This window comes from Chrysemys picta, chromosome 14 (assembly GCF_011386835.1).
Source record: "Chrysemys picta bellii isolate R12L10 chromosome 14, ASM1138683v2, whole genome shotgun sequence".
NCBI lineage: Eukaryota > Metazoa > Chordata > Testudines > Emydidae > Chrysemys > Chrysemys picta.
Window position 1 is genome coordinate 27,176,374 of NC_088804.1, and position 15,931 is coordinate 27,192,304.

Genomic DNA, 15,931 nt, shown 5'->3' on the forward strand with positions numbered 1-15,931 from the left:
GTTTGTTCCTTCTTATCACATATTTGGATCTATTCATTGTACATAAATGTACACAAACACACACACTATATTTCTCACAGTCCTGGTAAGGTTTTCTTTTCTTTGAATGCTGTTACTGTAAATGTTTATTTTTAGTTAATTTTCCTGTAGCATTGTTCTCATGATGTTTTTGTTCTATGATTGTTGTGAAGGCCTACTCATGTTGTCTCTTTTCCCTTGAGGGCTCTATCTTGCAATCACACCATAAAAATATGTAAGATTTTCTTAGAGCAGGAAATGGATCAAAGTAGTGTTCCAATAAGTCCCAATTTTTTTCAGCCCCTCCACCCCCCTTTCTTTCTTTCTTTCTTTCATTTTCCAGTCAGTAACCATGACATAGGGGGTGGTTTTGACAGAACCACGTGTACCTCTGCCCAACACACACCTCTTATTAACGATAAGCTGAAGGGCTGTTTTTTGAGCATGGGACACATTAAATTGCATGTAGAAGGCGCTTAGTCAAGATGTTTTGATAGATCCCAGTTTATTCCAATTTATCCCCTTTTTAAACAGATTTTACTTACACATTACTTAAAATGTTAGCCTTGGCTTTGCAATTTAGTCAATTTAACTGAAGCATTTACAACCTTTAACCACCCCATTAAAGTCTATAATTACAACTGACAAGTTCAGGGCCGTTTTTTGCTTGCCATGTTGCAAGGCAGAGAGCACTAGCTGCGAACATTTGATGACCTTTAACTGCCCTATGAATACCTCTAATTGTAACCAACAGGACATGTAGGCCAAAAGCCATCCCAACATCGACTAATGTCAGCTATTGCAACAATTCCACGAAAGTGGCGGGATGTTTGTTTGATTTAAAAGCAAAAAAGTCAGTTCCCTGAGGTTTGTCCCTTTATAGTGGTTTCCCTAATTATGTGTCCCATGTAAGTGGCTTCAACTGCACAACATGTTACATGAGAATAGAAATTTAGGTGCAAACATGCTGTGTACTGAACTGGTCCAGCAACCCCACTACCTATTCTGCGGATTCTTTCCTCCCTCTCATCTGTTTCTGCCTATTTGCTTCCTTTCTCCCCCTCCTTGGTATGCTGTCCACACTGGCTTTGATCCTAGAGGCTGATCTACATGGACAATCCTTATACCTGCATGGAACCCCAATAACAAGGGATTCCATATGATTTCAGGGATTTGCCCACACCCTTCAGTTTGCAGAAGTGTGGGCTTGGCTTATAATCTTTTAGGGGCAGGAAACTGCCTTAGACCGTCAGTAAAGTGCCTAGCACAGTTTGGGTCCTGTGAAAATAAATCATTTAAAATGATGCTCAGGTGAGCCAAACAGAATATAAATACAGATGTCTGGTTGGTTATATCTACCCATGTGGTTACAGGATAATGACTAGAGCAGCTCTGTGTTATTGGAGAGAGAATGTCACAATTACATTAGGTTGCCCAGGTGAAACTGAGAAGAATCTGTCCCTTTATGTTTTATATTGGTCTATGACAGGGGTCGGCAACGTTTGGCACGCGGCTCACCAGGGTAAGCACCCTAGCGGGCCGGGCCAGTTTATTTACCTGCTGACGCGGCAGGTTCGGCCGATCACGGCTCCCACTCGCCGCGGTTCGCCATCCCGGTCCAATGGGGGCGGCGGGAAGCGGCGCGGGCCAAGAGATGTGCTGGCCGCGGCTTCCCGCCGCCCCCATTGGCCCGGGACGGCAAACCGCGGCCAGTGGGGGCTGCGATTGGCCAAACCTGCCACGTCAGCAGGTAAATAAACTGGCCCGGCCTGCTAGGGTGCTTACCCTGGTGAGCCGCGTGCCGAACGTTGCCGACCCCTGGTCTATGAGAATCTTACGCAAGGACACACAGCTCGTTGGAACAGGAACTGTGTTTTTGTTCTGTGTTTGTACAGCACCTAGCATAATACAGTCTTAGTCCCTGAGCAGACTCTTAGGTGCTACAGTACTAACTCCTAATGCTGTTGTAAAACAGCAGCAATATTAAACTCCTGACCAGTAAAGTGAAATCTGAAAAACTGTGGGACAGACATTTTCAAAAGAACACCACAACACTAGCCTTGTGACAAAAAGTGTGTTGCATCCTATACCATTCACAAATACACACATGGAAACATTAAATACAGCACTGTAATAGGGAACAACAAAGGAAGCAGTTAGACTTGTGTATTTAGCGGGTAGTGTTGGGATCTTCCACAAAGATGTGCACACATGAGGGGACAGAACCGGAAATGGCTCTGTTTAGATGTAGAACCTAGCCAATGTGCCATTGCTTTAACAAAAGAAGGTTTTTTTAAGCTCTATACATATTTATAACACAAACATTATTAAATTGAAGTGTGGAACACACTTCTTACTGAAATATTCAGCTTTTAAAATTATGTTACAGATCAGTTTTCCATAATTTTATAGTGCATTTCAAACCAGGGGCTTGGTTAATATGGTAGACTCCAGCCTTTCATAATATTTCTAATATGGTATCAAGTATCGGGGGTAGCCGTGTTAGTCTGTATCCACAAAAACAAGGAGTCTGGTGACTAACAGATTTATTTGGGTATACGCTTTCGTGAGTAAAAAAACTCACTTCTTCAGATGCAGCAAATATTTGGGACACTAATATGGTAGTGTCCCAAATATCAATACAGACTTCTATGGTTCAGTCTTGCAAAACTGGTTTAATGCTTTACAAAATTCTCACCCTTACAAAAAGTACGAGAGTTGTATTGATAGTCCCAACACCATCATCATCACTAACTGTACTATTATGAATCATTATTCTAGAATACTGTTGGTATTTATGGGAAATAAATTTGCTGGTCATAGTCATTTCCCAACAGACTCATTAAGGGACAAATCATCTCAGCCAGCACCTTGTTTGCAGCCTTTACGAAAAAAAGCCAAAGATTGAATGAATAAGGAAACAAAACTATACCTAGCACTATACCTAGCACATTTACAGGGCAGAGCTGGGAGGTTCGCGCTGTTACTACAGTGCCTCTGCTCTAGAATCTAGATAAAACTGAGCACCCTCCTCTCCAGAATGTCAGTTTGGCACATTTCACCTCTACTAAATTCACACACACACACACACACACACACACACACACACACACAAAACAGTAAATAAATACAAATCCGGTATTGTACAGTTTTACTGAAATTTGAGAGACAAGGTCAGTCTCTTATTTTACCACGGTCCAGTGCCTAGCACAATGGGGCCTGACCCTGTTGCAGCCCTCTCAAGGCTATTGCACTGCTAATAATTAAATAGAAGTTGCCCACGTTTATTTATGTTTGTGTAACTAGGGCTAAAGACAGCAGATACCGCAGTGATGAGCCAGATACCTTAGACCGCTGGCTTACAGGAACCATTATCAGCACTTCCATCCTGCTGTACAGCTTCCAGGCGTTGGACGCGCATTAACTAATTGATGCCCCGGAGACGGACCCCTGGGTGCTCACCAAGACGGGCTTTCCCTTGCGCCCCGGCGTGTACAGCGCGCGTGGACGTGCCCCAGCTGCCTGCCTGGAACCCCCCCGGGTTTCCAGGGCGGGGGCGGTCCCGGGCTTTGCCTCAGCCTCACGTCACGCCGGGGAGGGCCGGGCTGGCCGCGGCATAAATAGGAGCGAGGCGGCGCGGGCTGCCAGGAGCAGTGACTGGAGGCAGGGAGCGGCGCTCGCGTGGCGACAGGGAGCAGGCACCGCCGGGGAATCCCGTCTCCCTTCTGGCCCCGTCCCAGGTAAGCCGGCCGGGAGCGGACCCAGGACTTTGGGGAGGGGGTGGGGGAAGCTGCCGGGGTCCCCCCGAGGTCGGGCGGGGGGAGGAGGCGGTTTCAGCGCCCCGCTGCCTGGCAGGACGAGGGGCAGGCGGGGAGATGCGGAGCCTGACACCGCCCGGGTCGCTCTCCCCGCAGCTAGGCGCCCCCATGACTCTGAACCGCGGGGACAAGCTGCGCTACCTGGAGAAGCGGCGCTGCAGCACGCCCTTCGCCGCCCACCAGCACCTGCACCGGCGGAGCATGCCGGTGGATGACCGGGAGCTGCAGACGTCCGTCCCGCCAGGCGACCTGCTGGGCGAGTTCTCCCCGCTGGTCCGCTGCACCTCGTACAACCCGGACCGGGAGAGCTGGGCGTCCGACTCCTCCGACTCGGTCATCTCCTCGGGCAGCGACTCCGACAGCAACCTCTACAAGGTGATCCTGCTGGGCGAGCACGGCGTGGGCAAGACCAGCCTGGCCAGGATCTTCGGCGGGGTGGAGGACTGCCCCGATGCGGAGGAGGCAGGTGAGGGCGGCTGAGCCGCGGGCTGCGAGAGATCTAGGGGGAAAGCGGCGCCGTCCACAGCCGTAGCGCCCTGGCGCTAGCAACTCACCCCCTGCCCAGACAGCGAGCCCCAGGCTGGAGCTTGGCTACAGAGCCGCTGCTTTAACCGTGTCTGGCCTTGAACTACAGCTTTAGTGCGGAGGAATTTACAGACTTCTTCTCGAGCTGGACGTGTAGTGTGTCCATAAATGCCATGTGTTCACATGTATATTACATATAGACATAGACAAGTATAGGATATAACACAATGTGTGGTTCAACAAAATGAATATGTATTCACACACCAATAGGCGTGCATAAGCATATTGCTGTATAAATGCATATTAAGTGTGACTATAGTTGATAATTAACTCAGTTACATCAATACATTATTATTAATGTAATGTAAATGTAGCTGATTTGGGATCCTCATTACATGTTCCTCTTAGTAAGGAAAGGCTTAGTTTCAGGGCTTTGTTCTATAGCATAAACAAAGGCTTTTTATGATTAAGAAACTTAATTGTTAATCTTAAACAGTTAAGTTTCTTAACACTTACAGTTTGGCTACTGAACAAACTAATTTTTCAATAATTTAATACACAGTCCCATTAGATGGTTTAAAGGTTCATGCAACAAATAATACCCAGCTGTTATATTGAGTTTATCAGTAGAACCCAAAGCACTTTACAAAGGAGGGCTGTATCATTATCCCCATTTTCTATATAGTATGTTTCTAAATTTGTCTTATTGAGGACATAGATGGCAGTCAATTGACTAGAACTGCCCTGAAGCAAAGTTCAGCTTTGCTCATCGGGAGTAAGGAAATCAAGGCACTTTTAAACATTACTCCTAAAAAAGCCAGACATTAAGTTTAAAAAAAAAAAGCCTCCCTAAAATAATGAGGGTTCTCACTTAAACCCAAACAGCAGGAAAATGCAGAGTTAAGTTTATCACTCTCTATATAGTTGTGCCTATGTATTGCGACTGGACTGCGGGAGTCTTTGGGGTGAGACTTCAGTGCATAATATTCTATACCCTGGGGCACAATCCTGAAGTCCTTATTGAGTCAATGAGAATGCCTTGAGTAAAGATTATTTTTAAATATATGCTACAATAATGAGGTATAACATGGTGAGTGAAGGATGGACTGATGGCCTTTACTCTGAATTTACCTACTTCTCTTGGCTTAGGTCAGTACTCGAACATTGAAGCATTTAAAAAAATATTTTTGAATTCAAAATTTGTTAGAGACAAACAGTATTTTATATATTGCACATACCATTCAACCTTCTCTAGCACCATAATGAAAATATCTACTAATAGTAAATTAGGTAAGAACAGGTTTGGAAGCAATAACTGATAATCACTCTACCTTAGTCAGTCAGGTGTTAAGTGTTCTGATTGCCAAGATTTTTGCAGTCAATGAAGTCTAATAATTTAAAATTTTCTCTACAGGGAATACGTATAACAGATCGATTATAGTCGATGGAGAAGAAGCTTCACTCATAGTGTTTGACATATGGGAGCAGGTACGAATAGTTCATTTTATTTATGGGTTATTTGTTAATTGCACAGCCTAGGCATAGATTCAGAATAAGATGATTGTGTATGGCTATTCATTGTTAAGTAACATCCTAATAGAAAATATTGAGATTCTTTGTTCTGTATTCACTCATCTAGTTTTCTAGAGTACATTTCAAGTAGCTAGGCTATTTCAGACCAAGTTTAGGGCCAGACTGAACCCCTTACTCCTGCTTTTGGGGAGTTACCCGAATAAGCAGACTCCCTCAAGCCAATGAGGGAGTCCTGGGAGTAGCGGCTTATCAGTCAGGGTAAGGGGGTCACAATCTGGCCCATCCCAGGCATTGATGCAATTTATGGAAATAGAAAAGCTTTTACTTCGTAATAGAACATCCAAAACTGGGATTTTTCCCTCCCAAGAATGATTTAGTAAAATTTTTAATACGGACTTAAAATGTCATATAAAAGAATTGCAAGAAAACTAGCTGTAGCAGGGTTTCCAAAATCATTCACGTATTAGAATGTTTAGTTTTATGTATTTTCAATGCAATAAATGGTTCCATTCTTTTTTCCTTTTAGGATGACAGCCAGTGGCTTCAGAATCATTGTATGAAAATGGGGGATGCCTATATTATTGTGTACTCAGTGACAGACAAAGTTAGTTTTGAAAAGGCCTCAGAACTGAGAATTCAGCTAAGAAGAGCAAGACAAACAGAAGATATTCCCATCATTCTGGTAGGGAATAAAAGTGACCTCGTCCGATCCAGAGAAGTCTCAGTAGATGGTAAGAGATGCTACTGAATTGTGAATTCAAGTCAAAGTTAATAACCAAGGCTGCAGAGAATCCTGTTCTACTGCAGAAAGGGACATGATTTGAAGAGTCTGGTTTATAGACATTCCATGTTCAAAGAGTTTGGAGCACAGAGAAGCAAATTGTCAGAGAAGCCGAGCTGGTTGATTTCTGACTATCCTTGGCATAGTGCCCTGAAGCTGCAGTAGTAAAGGAGTGGCTTAGAGCTGCAGCTTCAGGGTACTACTGCGTGCATCTCAAGGTCAATAGTGACTGAAAGTCATTAGCCATCTTCTGGCTGCCCAAGGACACTTTTATAAAATGACTTGATGTGTCCATTTCTGTTCCTAATGCACAGAGGTACAAAACCCACAACTGGCAATTTCTGCTGAGGGAAAGACCATATAGACTGAACAATCCTTTCTCCTATAAAGTGATCTCATGATGGGATGGAGATATGTTGGCAGGGCAATGTGGGGACGCTTGCCCTGCTTAAATCCATGCTGACACTCTTCTGTGTATTTCCATGTCCAAGACTGTCAACCAAGCATCTGCATGAATCCACATCAGCACTGAATCCACATTTAAAAAAAAAATCATTTTTATATTCACTAGGTGGAATGTTACAAGATACCATCAGTACCCTGATGAGATACTAGCTCTTTCAGTCTGATTCTGTCATGGTGTCCTCTCATTCCCTGCTTTAGACTGCCCACTATGCCTGCACAGGTTGTTCAACCCAGGCAACATGGAGCAGTCACTTGCTTGTGGGCTGGTGCAGTGCCCAGAAAGTCTCTATTGCCCCAGCAGTGAGCCTCTTTATTGATGTGGTTTGCTCTGCTCAAGTTGATTAAGTTTACAACTTCAGGGTCATTGTTTTACCACAAGCTGAACATGGAAATTCATGCTTCAGCAATGCTGAAAAGTAGCTTTATCTCTGAAATATTAGAGTTGTAACCTCTTACTGTGGATGCAGACCTCACTACACCAGAGTGACCTATGCTTTCCTGACCGCTAGCTATGGGTCTGGTGATCTGGCCTTCCTAGCTGTAACCTGCTTTATTTGGAATGATCTTAGAAAATTCACTGGTTACAGCTTTTGCAGAATGTGACAGTACAGCTGCACCAGAGCTTTCACCTGAAAGAAATGGTGATACCTGCTCTCTGTGCCTTATGCTGGCTGCACTCTTGTACAAGCGTGTTCGCACATCTTGTTTAAACTGTGAACAATAGTGGGCCATGCTATTTGAGGGACTGTCTGTTGCCTTATGTTCCATCAAATTGGTGGAATTGAGACATCCAATCCTAGCATGTTATCTTGAAAAGACTGGGGACAGCCTTCTCCAAGGATCCCCGAGGATGCAGGGGAATGAACTAGATGACCTCTTGAGATTCCTTCCAGTTCTGATTCTATGCCTGGAAATTCATCTCAACATGCATCAAAGTACAATAGTGGTATAAAGGCCCTATTCCCCTAATAAGGTGTGCATGTGTGTTTTTTTAAGTCACATTGCAGCTTTGGATGCTGATGTGCATGAAGGGAAAATCTCATTCTACTGTCACTCACTTGCCTCTTTCTGTATTTCCAGAGGGACGGGCCTGTGCTGTGGTGTTTGACTGCAAATTCATTGAGACGTCGGCTGCTCTTCATCATAATGTGAAGGACCTGTTTGAAGGTATCATTCGACAAATCAGACTTCGCAAAGACAGTAAGGAAGACAATGCCCGGAGAATGGCCAACACAAAAAGAAGAGAAAGCATAAGCAAAAAAGCAAAGCGATTCCTTGGGAGAATTGTGGCAAAGAACAATAAGAAGATGGCTTTCAAGGCAAAGTCAAAGTCTTGCCATGATTTATCTGTGCTTTAGAATCTTTCAGCCAGGCCAGATGCTGCACATGGGTTGTGAACAAGCATTTGACTTATGAAAAGGGTGGACAAACCTACATGGTCATAAAAATGAATGACTTATTGGACTCTCCGTAATGCCTTATGGTTCATAAGCAAGACCTGGAAGTTGTATTACCATGTTCACTTCAGTGGTAAATGGTTTAAGCATCAGTGTGTGCAAGTAAATGAACTAACTTTAAACAAGTGGCTTCATATGCCCTCGTTTTCACTGTGTACATTTGTTACATGTCCTCCTGTCCTGTGGATACCAGAGATGCAAAGATAAAGGATGATAGGAAGTGAAAAACTTGTCTCCTTTGCAGAGCAAAACTTGAAAACGTTTGTACGCAGGCTCGTACACTTTTTTTAGTATTAAAAAAGCAATGATAAATACTTTTTAAATTTAAATAGGGGGGGCAGTTCAAACAGCATTAGAATGGGAGTTAGCAAAATAGATATAGTTAGATACAGAATAAATATCATTTTATGAAGTTAATTTGCACTTCCATTAACTGTTACTCAATTTGTTACTTGTTTACATGCAGATTTTATAATAAAGTTATTTCCTGTTATGCTATTAGGCTGTGTTTTTTCTCATAGCAAGCACAAAGTGAGACAGCAGTATTTTTCTGCTAGTGTTTACTGTACAAAAAAATCTACCAAGCACAGATCCTAATTAGGACTTGTCTACACATGGACTTCCATGATTAGATATTTCTGAATAACTTCCTTATTCTGGAATGAGATTGTCTGCCTGCTCAGGAAATGCATTAAACTAAAATGGAATAAGTGTCCAGACAAGGAGTTAGCCAGGAACATTCTCAGCTGATATAAATAGACTTCAGTAAATCTATGCAGATGTACACTAGATAAGATTCTGGGTTTTAAAAATGGATGTCATTCATCTTGAATCAAGAGTATTTGATATAAATATGTATAACGGATCGATTCTTTTAGAGATAGCTCCTTGGCCACATAAGTAGACCCATTTATTTCATTAGGACTACTCATGCCAGTAAGGGCCTGTTCCTTCACCTGTTTAAGGTGTCAAAACTCCCATGGGCTTCAACAGGAGCAGGAATAAGCCTGCTGTGTAAAAGCTTTAGCCAGATGCAAGTCTTGTGTCTCAATAGATGATATATTGAAGTTCATGCTGTGCTACTCCTAAGGTGCTTTATAGCCTTACATGGTGTTAAAGGAGCAAATGAGCTTCATTTTCTCCCCCCTGTTAGGAACTGTCCTGTTGCAGAAGAGGCAGATCAGGGAATTCTCTGAAGCTCCGATAAAAGCCTCAGCTTGGAAGCCCTGTGGCTAATATGAGTGACATGCCATTCTGGTCTAGCGTGCTGTTTCCACTTAGTTCTAGTGTTCTTTTTGCTTCCTTATTAATATTTCTGATTTTCCCTATTGATTAGATGGCTTGTTTAGCTGTTGGCTTAGTAAGTCATGTGTTGCATCAGTTTTCATTTCCAGACATAGAACTTATTCTTACATAAATTCATAACTCCCAACTCTAACCAAAACACTCTTCCTGCTCTCTCCTACTTCCCTCACCTCCCATCTAGCATGATATTTTCAAAAGAGCTTCAAACTTTTATGGCCAAGTTTTTGTATAGGTGGCTTTTACTTTTTCCACACAGAATAACTAGTGTATATCCATTCCACCTTACTGCTGGATCTTGCTGGTGCTCACAAGCTACATGTGGATCAATACGTGGGAGACCTCCAAGGAAAAGCCAAGTACTGCAGGAAGAGGAATCAGTGCTTTTGCAGATGGCATTCTCTGCTCAGAATCTGTAGTCAATCAATGCTCTAGAACGGTGCCTGGGTCACATGTAAAACCAAGTTATTGAATGCTTGTAAAGAGCCCATGACAATTGTCATAAGAGGTGTTAGCTGTGTTGGACTTTAACCAAAACACCAAGGTTGATTCCATGCATTTCCCTAACCCTCTTCCCCCTGAAACTTCAACTGAATGCAGTACTCTTCACTGCACTAAACTGTGGTCACAATCATCTAATCCTGCTGAGCAGTGGCAACACAACTGCATCTATTTACACTGGAAGATTAACTCTGCCACAAAACATCCCAAGTCACATGCAGCTGCTGTGGCACAGAATCTGAGCATGTTCCCCTTGGACTCTGTGCCAAAACTACAAATGTTTTATGGAGCTTTGGTCTTATAGTCACCTTGTGCTTTCAGAATGACCACTGGAGGGGTGATAGCCTGTCAGATTTACTCTTTGTTTGTAGGACACACTAGATACAGTTGCTTCACTGAATGTGGGCTCTGAATTCTATTTTTAACAAATACAAGGAATGTGATGCAAGACCACTGTTTAAAATTTGGGGTCTGATAAGGCACCATGTATGATGATTGTCACTTCATGCTACAACATGAATGTGGCAGCAAAGCCTCCTCAAGGTCATGGTTAATAGGTGTGCTCATGACTACTGTGCATTGTAAATCAGACATTTTTCTGTATTCATTAATTCACAAGAATGGATTTTGGACAATGCTTTAACCTGACATATTTATGAACACCCAGGCAGAGATTTTATAAAATGCAAAGTATTTAATTGTTTATAGAGAGAGCATTGTCATATAGTGGAACTGTATGAAACAAATTGAGTTGGTCTAAAGAGACCATGACCAGTCTAATCTTCTCCCTTGTTGAAATATGTACAAAGATATTTATTCTAAATACTCATTGTTTGTTATGTTTGTACAGGGTTTCACACAATGGTTCCCAATTCATGACTAGATCCCTTAGGTGCTACCACAATAGGACAATTAATAGTAATTTAATCCCAACTCATTTTCCTGTAACAGTAGAATTACTGTTTTCTAGGGCCAATACTTCTGGGATCAATGAAATACAACATGAAGTTCCTCCAGCCTCATGTTATTAGGTGGAACTTTCAATTGCACCTACAGGAGTTAGGTGCCCAACTCACTGAATGTCAATGAGAATTGGGTTCCCAATTCTATTAAATGCCTTGGAAAATTCCACTCCACATCTTTGAGTATCAGTATCATCTCTAATTTTTTGCACTTTGAGATCTGCAATTGCAAAGTCAGCTCAGAATGCTATTGTTAGTGTGTGTGAATCTAGTGCTTATGAAAGTTACCAGAAAAATTTGCAGGGAGCAAAGTCTTCTGTTTATTTCCAGAACACACACAGCATAGGCAGTGGCACTGCAAGCTTTCCTGTACTGCTTTGCCATGGTACATCAGCCCTGACTTTGAGAGATAGGCTTTAGGATAGGAAGGTAATTCAGTCTCCACCCCCTTTAATCCTCTGCCTTTTTGCTGACTGCTAACTAGAGAGCCTCTTGCTATTCAGTGGTGGTGGCTTTTGTGTTGTTGGCATAATTACAGTTGTTCACAGTGGATTTATCAGCATTTTCTATGGCATGGGTGCTAGAACAATTTGTATAGTGGGGGTGGTGAGAGCCATTGAACCAGAACTATGAACCATGTATATGATGGAAAGCACTTCAAGCCAGGGGGTGCAGCAGCACCCCTAGTTCCAGCACCTATGTTCTATGGTGGAAGGAAATAGTCGAATATCCAACCTACATCTGATCCTGCTAACCTGTAAACAAAGTGAAGTCTCCTCAATTTATTATTATTAAAATACCACTGTAGCTTTACAATAGGAAAGATGCTAAACACGTATAATTTCTTTCCCACAACAAAAATATTTACAATAGAAAGAGTCAAATCCCTGGATGCTTTATTATTCCCTAAATGCCTATTTCTTGGGTAAATTGTAGCATTACCAAATAATAGTTTCACTCAGGAATATTTTCTCAGAAAAAGGCATTACTAACCATAAAGAAGTGGTAGAACATGGTTATGATCAGGGCTTAATTCTCAAACAATATTTCCCAGAGCTCCCCATGCTCCCTCTCCCCATTTGGGGCTCTGGGCTTCAGCTGCAGACTGGAGAGGTCTCAGGGCTTTAGCCCTGTGAGGGAGGAGGCATGCCAGGGCTTGGGGCTTTAGCCCCACAGGTTTAAAAATCTTTACCAGAGCTCTGATCTGGACAGCTCTGGCTGAATTTAAGCCCTTATTATGATCATTCTTAAGTGAAAAAGAATGAACAGTGAACTAAGGATTAAGAACCCAAAGGAATGCTCACCAGGAGTTCAATGAAGGTAGGATAATAATATTACACTGAAGTTAGGTAAAGTACAATGGCCAATTCTATTAAAAAAAAAAAAGAAGTACTGTTATATATGGTTACTCTGTACATTTCAAAGATCTCACTGCATCTCTATCCTTAAACAAAGGTGTTGTCTAATTAATATTGTCTATTATTTTATTTGTTATTGTCTATCATTCCTAGGACAATTTGGTTTCCTTTTTAAATGAAAATAACCATACCTTGCCAGTATTGAAATTTTTTAACGTTTAAAACAAGTTTCCAGTTTCCTCTTTCTATTAAGAGTTTGACTGGTTTGAACTGCCCCCCTACTCAATGACAGTTTGCATCTCGAGGGAGAGAAAGAGGGATCTGATATTTATCCTTAAATAAAATTATACTGAAAAATGATTTAAAAATCAAAGGGGGAAACAGCTGATTCAGTTTAGAAGCCTACACAAAGTTCTAGCACTCCGCTCTAGGAGGCACAACTTCTTATCTTCCCGCAACTATCATGCCCTAGTAATCACCTATCCTGAAAACTGTCACTCTTCCCCGCCGCCCCCCGTGGATTACCACCACAGACAAAAACAGATGGAGAACATTTAAAGGATTTATCCTCTCACTCTCTTTTTTCTTTGTCTCCTCAAACTGTTCTGTTTAAAACAATCAGGTGAAAACCAATTGGGAGCTGGCAAACTTTTTCTATTTCCCATATCACATCACATGAGTAGTAAAAGATTTGACTCTGACATAAATTTGGCAAAGAGCTTGAGCCCAAGAACATGTATTTTATACATATAATATCTGTTTTCCCATTCTCCTAAAAAACAGTTCCACTCAGCCCCAAAATGGTGCCTGGGGGGTAGCTAATAGCCAGGGCTTGAGGAGTGGGCACAGAATCTGTGCCATGATGTCCCCCACTCAGAAGAGTCTATACTTTGCAGATGCCATGGCAGAGGAACAGGCTGAACTATTGTAGGGTTACCATACGTCCGGATTTTCCCGGACATGTCCGGCTTTTGGGGGCTCAAATCCCCGTCCGGGGGGAAATCCCCAAAAGCCGGGCATGTCCGGGAAAATCGGGAGGTCAGCCGGGCCCGCGGGGAGCCGGGCCGGCGGGGAGCCGGGTCAGCCGGGCCCGCGGGGAGCCGGGTCAGCCGGGCCCGCGGGGAGCCGGGCCGGGAGCCGGGGGGTGCGCCGGGCCGCCGGGGGCCGGCAGTGCTGGGCGGGCCGGGGGTGGTCGGCCGGGGCCGGCACCCCAGGGCCCGAGCTGACCCAGGCTGGAAACGCCGGGGGGCCAGCCTGGGCCGCGCCTCCTCCCCCCACACCCCCCTTACCTGCTTCAGGCTTCCCGCGAATCAAATATTCGCGGGAAGCAGGGGAGGGGGCGGAGACTTTGGGGAGGGGGCGGGGTTGGGCGGGGCTGGGGGCGGGGCTGTGGGCCGGGCCGTGGAGTGTCCTCCATTTGGAGGCACAAAATATGGTAACCCTAAACTATTGCAATGTGCTCTGCTTAACAAAACATCCAGAAGCTTCAGCTAGTAGAAAATATCACCAGATGAATTAAATTGGTCAGGCCAAAAGAAGCACGTAACTTCTGTGCTCTGGCCTGGCTTATCATACATTTCTAGGTGCAATGCAAGTAGCAGAGGACTATCTAGAAAGTTGTAAATAGCCTTTGCTGGCTAACACTGAGGCTGCCTCCTCTTGGTGCCTCTTTTCTGGTTACCTGCAAAGCTCGTTGAAGTTATTGTAAGACTGTGGTATTTCCTGACTTTATTGTGCTTAACAAAGTTAACTGTTGCTTTTACATTCAGCTCAAAATGACTTGATACATTATGAGGCATCATAGCAAAGATCTATTCACTACCTCCCAAGATCCAGGGTGTATAAAAAACAAACCCCAAATCCCTAAACAATCAAACAAAACATGGCTGAACTAGAACCTACAATGCATTTTAAAAGCAAACCAACTCACATGAACTGCATTTTAAAGTCGACGACTTTTCACTGCTGGAATTGGTAATGAGGTCTATCCACTGACCTGTTTTAGTACAAACAATAATGAAATGCTCTTTTGATATGTCAAATGTTAAGCTAGTACCTTGCAGGTATCTCAGTTGTGAGACTCCCTTATATCACATGCTCAGCATTTTATGCCGACTTCCACTATATCTATCCACCCTCCTTTGTTACGTACTGTCACTTTTGCAGCAGTAGCTCTATAGGAGCAGGAGAGACACTCCTCTGCTGCTACAAAAAATTATTGAAAAACATCAGCTGTCAACAGTGCAATATAAACTGGGTCCCCCAGCCCATTGTTTTACATAATAAAGTCTAGATAAAAATGTCAGATTTTGCTGTACATCCATCCATGATTAAGACAGCATAGCAAATTAAATTACTCTCTCCTTGAATGTCAGGGGTCCCGGGTGCTTACAGGGCAGTGGGGGAATGGTACACTTGTTGCCAATCTGTTGATGGATAGGGATGGAGCGTTTAATAATTAATGCAATCTGACATCCTTCCCTCATTTTTACCCTAAGTCCATTCTGCAGTGGAAATCTTTTAGGCCATTGTTGCATATGCTCTTTTGCACTCACTGTTCACAGAATGCTTTATACCGTACTATTGCAGCTCAACGAGGCTACCCAGTCCAACTTGGAAAATATGCTTAGACGCTTGACGCAACCTCCTAAAGAATCGCTATCAGGTCACAGATAGGCGCAGTAGAAAGGTTTCCATGATTTTTTAAAGAATAAAATGTTTTAATTGGAATTAACAAATCAATGTTTCTCTGCAGGATTTGCAACCCACACATTGCAGCCTTGTGCTAGTCCAGGAGAATCTGGAAATGGGAACTGACTATGAAAATACAAAACTGGTTAGTGTCTATCAATCGGTATACCATATTCTCATCTCTGTACTATCTGAGCACCTGGTCTCTATTCACTGCCCATGCTGAAAAGCAAAGACATCACCAAGCAGAAGTAGTGAAAAAGTAGATTAGGCTTTTTAATTCTTTCAGTACAAATTAAGATAAGGTTTTACTTGTCACATAGGTAAGGAAATAGAATTATATTAATATACATGTAGTGTGTGCATGCTCATGAGTTACTATTACTATTTATTTGTATTGTGAGAGTGCCTAGGAGCCCTAGTGATGGACCAGGACCCCACTGTGCTAGGAGCTGTACAAACAGAACAAACAGAACCCCTGCCCTAAAGAGCTTACAATATAAAAGTTAATGTGGACATG

At 43.1% G+C, this 15,931-nt stretch overlaps 1 protein-coding gene across 1 annotated transcript; it reads left to right on the plus strand.

The window, feature by feature from the left end:
* The first annotated feature begins 3,324 nt into the window (after positions 1 to 3,324).
* Positions 3,325 to 9,095, plus strand: RRAD (RRAD, Ras related glycolysis inhibitor and calcium channel regulator). The gene is made up of 5 exons (XM_005310888.5): positions 3,325 to 3,758; positions 3,933 to 4,302; positions 5,776 to 5,849; positions 6,421 to 6,625; positions 8,221 to 9,095. The coding sequence occupies exons 2-5, from the start codon at positions 3,945 to 3,947 to the stop codon at positions 8,496 to 8,498; spliced, it is 915 nt and encodes a 304-aa protein (XP_005310945.1). The 5' UTR covers positions 3,325 to 3,758; positions 3,933 to 3,944; the 3' UTR covers positions 8,499 to 9,095.
* The last annotated feature ends 6,836 nt before the right edge of the window (positions 9,096 to 15,931 follow it).

What these genes read in the sequence shown, in the direction of transcription:
- RRAD (XM_005310888.5), top strand. Translation starts at nt 3,945, where the DNA reads ATGACTCTGAACCGCGGGGACAAGCTGCGCTACCTGGAGAAGCGGCGC. An exon ending in CCCCGATGCGGAGGAGGCAG is followed by an intron (nt 4,303 to 5,775) that starts GTGAGGGCGGCT and finishes TTTTCTCTACAG; the next exon opens with GGAATACGTATAACAGATCG. An exon ending in TGTTTGACATATGGGAGCAG is followed by an intron (nt 5,850 to 6,420) that starts GTACGAATAGTT and finishes TTTTCCTTTTAG; the next exon opens with GATGACAGCCAGTGGCTTCA.